Source organism: Pestalotiopsis fici (assembly GCF_000516985.1).
Source record: "Pestalotiopsis fici W106-1 unplaced genomic scaffold PFICI_Scf_3, whole genome shotgun sequence".
NCBI classification, from domain to species: domain Eukaryota; kingdom Fungi; phylum Ascomycota; class Sordariomycetes; order Amphisphaeriales; family Sporocadaceae; genus Pestalotiopsis; species Pestalotiopsis fici.
This window is the reverse complement of record NW_006917093.1, coordinates 5,184,572-5,193,657: the sequence shown is the minus strand read 5'-3', so window position 1 is coordinate 5,193,657 and position 9,086 is coordinate 5,184,572. Positions and strand designations below refer to the sequence as shown.

General features: G+C 51.5%; 2 protein-coding genes across 2 annotated transcripts; both read left to right on the top strand.

The window, feature by feature from the left end:
• Nucleotides 1-214: 214 nt before the first annotated feature.
• Nucleotides 215-5,422, top strand: PFICI_05687 (uncharacterized protein; the record flags this gene model as incomplete). Its single annotated transcript, XM_007834268.1, has 8 exons — nucleotides 215-692; nucleotides 769-3,290; nucleotides 3,352-3,641; nucleotides 3,692-4,034; nucleotides 4,095-4,489; nucleotides 4,564-4,670; nucleotides 4,732-5,114; nucleotides 5,171-5,422. 8 exons carry the CDS (start codon nucleotides 215-217, stop codon nucleotides 5,420-5,422), a joined length of 4,770 nt encoding a protein of 1,589 aa, XP_007832459.1.
• Nucleotides 5,423-6,185: 763 nt separating this feature from the next.
• PFICI_05686 (DNA replication licensing factor mcm3) lies at nucleotides 6,186-9,011 on the top strand (the record flags this gene model as incomplete). The annotated part of the gene is made up of 3 exons (XM_007834267.1): nucleotides 6,186-6,258; nucleotides 6,346-8,914; nucleotides 8,978-9,011. The coding sequence occupies 3 exons, from the start codon at nucleotides 6,186-6,188 to the stop codon at nucleotides 9,009-9,011; spliced, it is 2,676 nt and encodes an 891-aa protein (XP_007832458.1).
• Between the last annotated feature and the right edge of the window lie 75 nt (nucleotides 9,012-9,086).

The following is a 9,086-nucleotide window of genomic DNA, read 5'->3' as shown; positions in this document are numbered from 1 at the left end:
GTAGTCGGTTGATACCTTTGCCCTTTTCTGATACAACTTTCCTTCTTCTTTTATTTTTCCGTGTTGGTCTGCTGTACGTACACTCGAGCCGGCAGGAGACAAGGTGGTTGGAGCTTTGCAGATCTAATTGGGGGTTGTTCGTACTGCCCCAAAAAACCAATCTTCTGGAGAAGACAAGCATTGCTTGACACTTTTGTTTGTCGCGAGAGCGAGGATGAGTCGAGATGCGCACAGCGATACCGCCCCCGCCAGTCAACTAGCGACCGAGTCTGAGAAAACCTCCCTGCCGGTTCCATCCAGCGGCCCAGAGAACATGGCTGCCAACCCCGATCAAGCGCCAAGTGCGCAGTTCCGAAGCAGGCCTGTGTCTGTCGCCGTGAACCCCGTATCACTGGTGATCAATGAGTGCATATCTGTGACCTCGGTCATGCGCAAACACGCACGATGGGCGCAATCTTCCGTTTCCTCGATACTCGGCGGCAACCCCAACCCGGTCCAACTGGGGCCCCCGAGCCCTCTCCTTCGCCCGGGCAGCAGGAGCTCCAACACGACCACTTTGAGTGTGGACGGAGCACAAGACATTGGCCCAGCAAACAGATGGGGATTGAGAGGAAAGAAGGGCAAGAGCATGCAGGATAATCCCCTGATGGCTGGGTTTGGTCGCCTTCGACATGATCTTTCGACTTGCAAAGGTCGGTACAATGTCTTCCTGAAGGAGATACGCACACACACAACCGAAAGTCCATGCTAACAACGGTATCACAACAGATATCCATGAATTCGATGCCCCCGCCCTCCTGAACCCATTCCTACAGGTTATACAAGCTTCCGCTACCTCGGCACCCATTACGATACTTGCACTCAAAGCTATCCGCAAATTCCTTGCCTATGGATTCATCAGTCCGGAGTCTCCCCGATTCGCGCTTGCCATGCAGTCTCTTTCCACAGCAATAACGCATTGCCGCTTTGAGGCCAGCGATTCAGCACAAGACGAGGTTGTGCTCCTTATGATCTTGAATTTGATGGAGGATATGCTGTCCAGTCCCGGGGGTGCCCTGCTTAGCGACGAGAGCGTCTGTGAGATGATGGAGACTGGTTTGACCATGTGCTGTCAGTCGAGGCTATCGGAGCTCTTGCGACGAACTGCTGAGGCTGCTATGGTCCGGATGTGCCAAATCATTTTCGAGCATCTCAAGCATCTAGAGGATGTGGCCGGCGACGATATGGAAGCATTGGACCAGCAGACGAATGGGGATATGGACGCAGTCAAGATGGTCCCGTCAACTCATGGAAACGACGTCATTGCATCCACCGACGGCCCTGAAAACGTCGTGACCGGAGAGCCTCGAGAGTCTTCTAGCTCAACCGAGGCCGAGGCAACTCCACCGCCAGTAGACGAGAGCATCGACGAGGACGCTTCCGAGCTCGAGATCAAGCCATACTCCTTGCCGTCCATGAAGGAGCTCTTCCGAGTTCTAGTGGATCTTTTAGACCCGCATGATAGAACACAAGGTGATAACATGCGTGTCATGGCTCTGCGTATAATCCATGTGGCCCTCGAAGTTGCAGGACCGTCCATTGCTCGGCACCCAGCTCTAGCCTTTGTTGCCGAGGACAAGCTTTGTCGATACCTGTTCCAGCTGGTACGGTCGGATAACATGGCCATTCTTCAAGAATCTCTGATTGTTGCCGGAACTCTTCTAGAAACTTGCAGGGGCGTTCTCAAGTTGCAGCAAGAGTTATTCCTATCGTATCTTGTCGCATGTTTACATCCACCGGTAGAGATACCTCGAGAACCTGGCATCGATCCTTCACTGTACGAAGGCATACCGCAAGCACCGAAGCTGGTCAAGCCGCCGCCGGGGCAGGCTGGCAGTGGCAGAGCGACTCCAGTACCGGTCCAGGATCGCCAAAAGCTAGGTCTGGAAGGAGGCGCACGAAAACCTGACGCCCGGCAGGCAATGGTCGAAAGTGTAGGGGCATTAGCTCGCATGCCAAGCTTTTTGGTTGAGCTGTTTGTGAACTACGACTGTGACACCGACCGAACGGACATGTGTGAAGATATGATCGGGCTCTTGTCCAGGAGCGCTTTGCCAGACTCTGCAACCTGGAGCACTACCAGTGTACCACCTCTTTGCCTAGATGCTTTGCTGGGCTATATTCAATTCATCGCCGACAGACTAGGTGACGAACCGGTCTTGGAGGGCTATCCCGATGCAGCCAAACTCCGCGAGCAAAGGCTACGAAAGAAAACCATAATCACAGGTGCAAACAAGTTCAACGAAAAACCTCAAAAGGGTCTTGTCTATCTGCAATCTGAAGGCATCATCGACGATTTCACTAATCCTGCCTCCGTTGCCAGATTTCTCAAGGGCACTACGAGGATATCGAAAGCGGTCCTTGGAGAATACGTTTCCAAGAAAGGCAACGAAAAATTGCTCGAAGAATATATCAGTCTGTTCGACTTCACTGGGAAACGTGTTGACGAAGCATTGCGTCTGATGTTGGAGAGCTTCCGTCTTCCCGGCGAGTCGCAACTTATTGAACGCATCATGGTGACTTTCTCCAAGGCGTATATTGCTAGCGACATCCCCCCCGGTTGTGCTGATGAGGATGCCGTATATGTCCTTTCGTACGCTGTGGTGATGCTCAATACCGATCAGCACAATCCAAATATGAAGTCGAGGCGCATGACGATTCTTGACTTTTCGCGAAACCTCCGCGGCACAAATGGTGGCAAAGACTTTGAGCCAGAATATCTTCAGGCCATCTTTGACGCTATCAGTTCTAATGAGATTATTCTGCCCGACGAGCACGATAACAAGCATGCCTTTGATTATGCTTGGAGGGAACTCCTTCTCAAAACCGAGTCTTCAGGCCCGCTGGTTCTTTGCGACACAAACATTTATGATGCGGACATGTTCCAAAAGACATGGAAGCCAATTGTCTCCACGCTGTCGTATGTTTTCATGTCGGCGACGGACGATGCTGTCTTTGCTAGAGTTGTCACTGGTTTTGACCAGTGTGCAAAGATTGCTTCACAATATGGCATTACCGAGGCACTGGACCGCATTATCTATTCACTGAGCTGCATGACCACACTTGCTACTCAGAGCTTGGCGAACACCGCTCTGAACACTGAAATGAAGGTTTCAGATGATGGCCCGACGGTCATGGTCAGCGGGCTAGCTGTGAAGCTCGGCAGAAACTTCAAGGCCCAGTTAGCCACTCTAGTCCTGTTCCGCGTTGTCACGGGTAGTGAGGCCGTCATAGCTGACGGCTGGCAATACGTGAGTCTTGCCCAAGAATCATTCTACTTATACACGAGACATGCTAACGTATCGCCGCTAGATTGTCCGCATCTGGTTGAATCTCTTTGTCAACTCACTCATCTCTCCATCCTTCTCCACTGACTCTGAGCGACTTCCCGTACCAGCGATACCCTTACAGCCACCTTCTCAAGTTATTGATAGAGGAGCCAAGGCTGCCGACACTGGCCTATTCTCGGCCCTGTCTTCGTACATTTCGAGCTATGCAGCCGATGATCCACCAGAGCCTTCGGCCGAAGAACTTGAGAGCACACTGGCCACTGTCGACTGCGTGAATGCCTGCCATATGGACGACGTTTTCGAAAACATTTCGTAAGTTCTTCTAAAACTATCAGTAGATTGGTAACTAATAAGCGTTGTAGTAAGCTTCCAGCGAAGAATCTACAGAATCTCGTCGAAGCTCTTCTCGATGAGATACCGGAAGACGACAACTCTACGGTGCCTGCCATCACTGTGAGATCAGACAATATACCATCTTCACCTGGACCAAAGCCGGCTCGCAAGCAGAGCAACTACGATCCTTCCGTAACCTATATTCTCGAGTTCTGTACCGTTCTTGCACTCAGAGACGCCGAAACGGTTGAACTACTCGGGAAACAAGTCTCTGAAGCGCTTCAAGCCGTCCTCCGCGAACCAAGCCGACATCACTCGATCCTTGTTTCGAGAGTTGCTTTTTACCAATTCAATATACTGAAGGCAAGCTACGTAAGTTATAGCCAGCGAATATCGTGTACTGAGTTGCAATTTCTGATTCGGTTTGGCCAGGAACACGACTTTGTCCGAGCTCCACTTCTGTTGCACACGATTTCTACCATGCCCAAGGAGATTCTTGGAAAGACCTCGCAGCTTGTACTGCAGGGGCTGAAATCATGCATCAGTGAGCCAGGTCCTCTTCGAAGTGAGATCATGACTTCGCCAGATTTCTGGGTGTTACTGCGGAACCTTGCAGGCAATGCCAGCTCTTCTGCCGCCGTTTTTGAGATTCTTGAGGGTGGAGTATCAGGCACACCTTCTCCAATCATTGCGGACAATTATGAAGCTGCCATATCCCTGCTGAATGACTTTGCAACTGCTGCCAAGATAGGAGCTGTTGCTGAGCAGAAGGGCGATGCAGGCAATAAACGGGCAAGGAGCTCGCGGCCCAAGAAGGAAACGCCAAGGTATGCACAACACAAGATCATTAACATGAAAGCTTTTGCTTGTAAGAAGCGTCCTAACTAATTTGAAAAAACAGTGACAATGCTGTCGTATCCAGAGGTGTCAAGGCCATAAATCTCATCCACAACATGACCTCGCGTATCCCCCATCTCATGAAGCAATCGCACCTCGAGGCTAGCGAAGGTAAGAGTCAATCAATCCTGTGGAGAGTTGACGTGGATTCATGGAGCTCACTTCAATACAGCATGGTCCGCCTACTGGTTGCCTATCTTCCAGGCGCTTACGACACAGTGCACCAACCCCTGCCGAGAGATACGTCACCTGGCATTCTCTTCGTTGCAGAGATGTCTGCTATCTCCAGAACTCATCAGCAGCGGCCACGAGGAGTGGACGGCAATCTTTGGTGAAGTCCTCTTCCCTCTCATTCACAAGCTGTTGAAGCCCGAGGTGTACTCGTCGGACCGCGACGGCATGAGTGAAACACGAGTGCAGGCTGCCTCGTTGCTATGCAAGGTCTTCCTCCAATACTTGGTTCTTCTATCGAAGTGGGATGGAATGCTAGATCTATGGCTCAAGATTATTGACATCATGGATCGCCTAATGAATAGTGGTCAGGGCGACAGTTTGGTGAGTAGTCCGTTGTAATGGATTGATCCGCGCTTGCCGGCTAACAAATTGAGCAGGAGGAGGCTGTTCCCGAGAACTTGAAGAACGTTCTGTTATTCATGTCCAGTAGCGGCTATCTTGTACCGCCCAGCAAAGACCCATCGCAAGAGAAGCTTTGGGTAGAGACGTGGAAGCGAATTGATCGCTTCCTGCCCGACCTGAGAAATGAGCTCGCACTCGAAGAGCCTACGCCTGTCGAGGAGAAGAAGGTTGAGGAAGCAGTGCCAACTGCGAAGACGCCAGAACCGCAGCCGGCTTCCGCTGAATGAAGTAATCGAGACTTGGCTTGATGCTGGCGCTCGAACTTTGCGTTCATAACTGTAGAATTAGGAGTTTTTATGGCTGGCATGAGCAAAGAAGATGAGGAAGATTCCATGGTACAAGTAGACCGGTCATGTTCCCATGGTACATATGTTGTGTGTTTGTTGTCCATGGTGAACCATAAAAAAAAGCTTGGAGTATCGGGCGATGAAATGATAAAAGTCGCGTTCAGTCATTTTGCAGGAATAGAAATATGTTAATCTTGTAGAAACAATCCTGGTGAATTCATTTGTGGTCAAAGCGTGTGATTATGACATATGACTAATCACAGTATTTCAACCTGGTGTCCTACATGAATACTCGATACATGATCGCATCGATACCAGAAAACAAAATTGCATTCAAGTCGCCTATCAAACAGGACGAACATTGTAGGCGCGAAGTGTAGTGCAGAGAGCTTGTTTCGGACATGATAGAACCAAAGTGTCGGTCATTTGCTTTTGATATGCAAAAGATCGACAGTGTCCCAACGGTAAAATGGGCAGGGGTACGCGACTACCAAAAGAAGTAACCACTTTACGCGTCCGGTCGCGTGTCACGCGTCAAATTGGTGCTAGGGTCGGTTGCTTTCCCCCCACTATGGACGATGGAGAAATCGCCTAAGATTCATGCAAGATTGAAAGACAAGACCAAGTGCGCCATTCCTCTTCTCTGTGCACTCTGCCCATTTCCCTTACCATACTTTGAGCCAGAGAAAAGCATTGAGGCAAGATGGATTCTTTAATGCTGCGCGATGAAGCGGCGAAGGAGCGCATTCGCCTTGCTGAGGAGTTTCTCGATCCCCGTAAGTTTTCATTATTTACCGCCCTCTCTCTGCCAAACGACTGCATACCAGACGAGACCAAATGCTGATGCGTGTGCCCCGACCCAGATGACCAACATGCACGAAGCTATCGCGCCGATATTGCCTTGATGGTGCAGAAGAACCAGAGGAGACTGGTAGTCAACATCGACCATGTTCGCGACCACAACCCTGACATGGCCGAGGGCCTCCTCTTCGACCCTTTCGACTGGACTCTCGCCTTCAACCACGCCCTCAAGCAGGTCGTTGGCACCATTCCAGGCACCAATGTTGATCCCGAGTCCCTCTACTACTGCGCCTGGGCGGGAAGCTTCGGCCTCAATGCTTGCAACCCGCGGACGCTATCGTCCCACCATTTAAACCACATGGTCTCTCTCGAGGGTATCGTCACGAGAACCTCGCTCATCAGACCAAAGGTCGTCAAGAGCATACACTACAATGAGAACAAGAACATTTTCCATTTCCGCGAGTACCGCGACCAGACCATGACCAACGGCCAAACGACATCAAGCGTCTACCCATTGGTCGACGACGAGGGCAACCCCCTCATTACCGAGTACGGTTTTTGCACATATCGTGACCACCAGACCATCTCGATTCAGGAGATGCCTGAGCGGGCGCCTGCTGGCCAGCTGCCTCGTGGTGTCGATGTCATCCTGGATGATGACTTGGTCGACAAGGTCAAGCCGGGTGACAGAATCCAGCTGGTGGGCATCTTCAGAACGCTCGGTAACAGAAACACAAATCACAACAGCGCACTATTCAAGACGGTAGTTCTCGCCAACAATGTTGTGCTCCTCTCCTCCAAAGCCGGTGGTGGTGTGGCTTCTGCAACTATTACCGACACTGATATCCGAAACATCAATAAGATCTCCAAGAAGAAGAACCTTTTTGAACTCTTGTCGCAGTCTCTTGCACCGAGTATCTATGGCCATGACTATATCAAAAAGGCAATTCTGCTTATGCTACTTGGTGGTATGGAGAAGAACTTGGAGAACGGCACACATTTGAGAGGAGATATCAATATTCTGATGGTCGGTGACCCGTCAACAGCCAAATCACAGCTTCTGCGTTTCGTCCTAAACACGGCTCCCCTTGCCATTGCCACTACCGGTCGAGGTTCGTCCGGTGTCGGTTTGACAGCTGCCGTTACCTCTGACAAGGAAACTGGCGAGCGGCGGCTCGAGGCTGGTGCCATGGTCATGGCAGACCGCGGCGTGGTGTGTATTGATGAGTTTGACAAAATGTCAGACATTGACAGAGTTGCTATCCACGAAGTCATGGAACAACAGACCGTCACTATTGCCAAGGCTGGTATTCACACCTCATTGAATGCCCGCTGTAGTGTGATAGCGGCTGCCAACCCCATTTTTGGCCAATACGACACTCACAAGGACCCGCACAAGAACATTGCCTTGCCCGATTCTCTCCTCTCCCGTTTCGATTTGTTGTTTGTCGTCACGGATGACATTGAGGACATGAGGGACAGACAGGTATCAGAGCACGTCTTGCGTATGCACCGTTACCGCCAGGCCGGCACTGATGAAGGCGCTCCTGTCCGAGAAAATGCATCACAAGCTCTGGGCGTGGCACTTCAAAGCCAAAACGATACCCAGAGGCCCACTGAGGTTTACGAGAAATTTGATGCCATGTTGCATGCCGGTGTTACAATCACTACCGGCCGTGGTGCAAATAAGCGCAAAGAGGTGCTGAGCATTCCTTTCATGAAGAAATATATACAGTACGCCAAGTCAAGAATAAAGCCTGTTCTTACCCAGGAAGCTTCGGATCGTATTGCCGACATTTACGTCGGCTTGCGCAATGACGAGATGGAGGGCAACCAACGGAGAACCTCACCTCTGACTGTCCGTACCCTCGAAACCATTATTCGTCTTGCAACCGCCCACGCAAAGGCACGTTTGTCGAACCGCGTGGAAGAGCGCGATACCACCGCTGCAGAGGGTATCCTCCGCTTTGCTCTATTCAAAGAGGTGCTCGAAGATGAGTCCAAGAGGAAGCGAAGGCGGACCAGGGCAGCGGCAGAGTCGGATTCGTCGAGCGAAGAGAGCTCAGACGATGATGACGATGAAGGTGCCTTGAGAAGTACCGCGGCACGCAGCAGTGCTGCTCGCTCGGCTCGCGCCTCTGCACGAGGCCAGGCAAAGGACCAGCGTGCTGCTACCAACGGTACTGCCGGCAGCAAGGGCCCGAGCTCATCAGCTGCGGCCGAGGAAGAGGAGGAAGAGGAGGAAGAGGAGTTGTACGATGCAACTCCGCGACGCACCCGTGCCACTGCTGGTCGCTCAAGCACAGCTGCGCCGTCGCAGTCGCAGGCCACATCATTTGCGTCGTCATTGCCGTCGTCGCAACTGCAAAACGAATCTCAGGACGACGCTGAGCTGGCATCAAGTGCTGCTGGTCTCAACCTCGACGCTCCCATCAGTAATGAGAGATTGGCCACATTCCGTACATCGCTCGGACAACTTCTAAACACTGACCTCTTCGAGGACGATTCGGCAGACGTCAGTGCTGTCATCTCAGCCGTGAACGGTCGGGTAGGCCGCGGCAGTGGCGGCGCCTTTAGCCGCGACGAGGCTGTCAAGGCGCTCAAGAAGATGGACGCAGCTAACCAGATCATGTAAGTTGAGCCGAGAGTTTGATAGTGGGCACTAAACAGAAGCTAACGTGTTCACAACAACAGGTACACTGATGGAGATTTGGTATATAAGATTTGATGAGGGCATATTGGACAGTGCATGTCTGGAGTAGAAGGATACCTATGGAATTGAGAGGCGCATGGCATAGTGTTT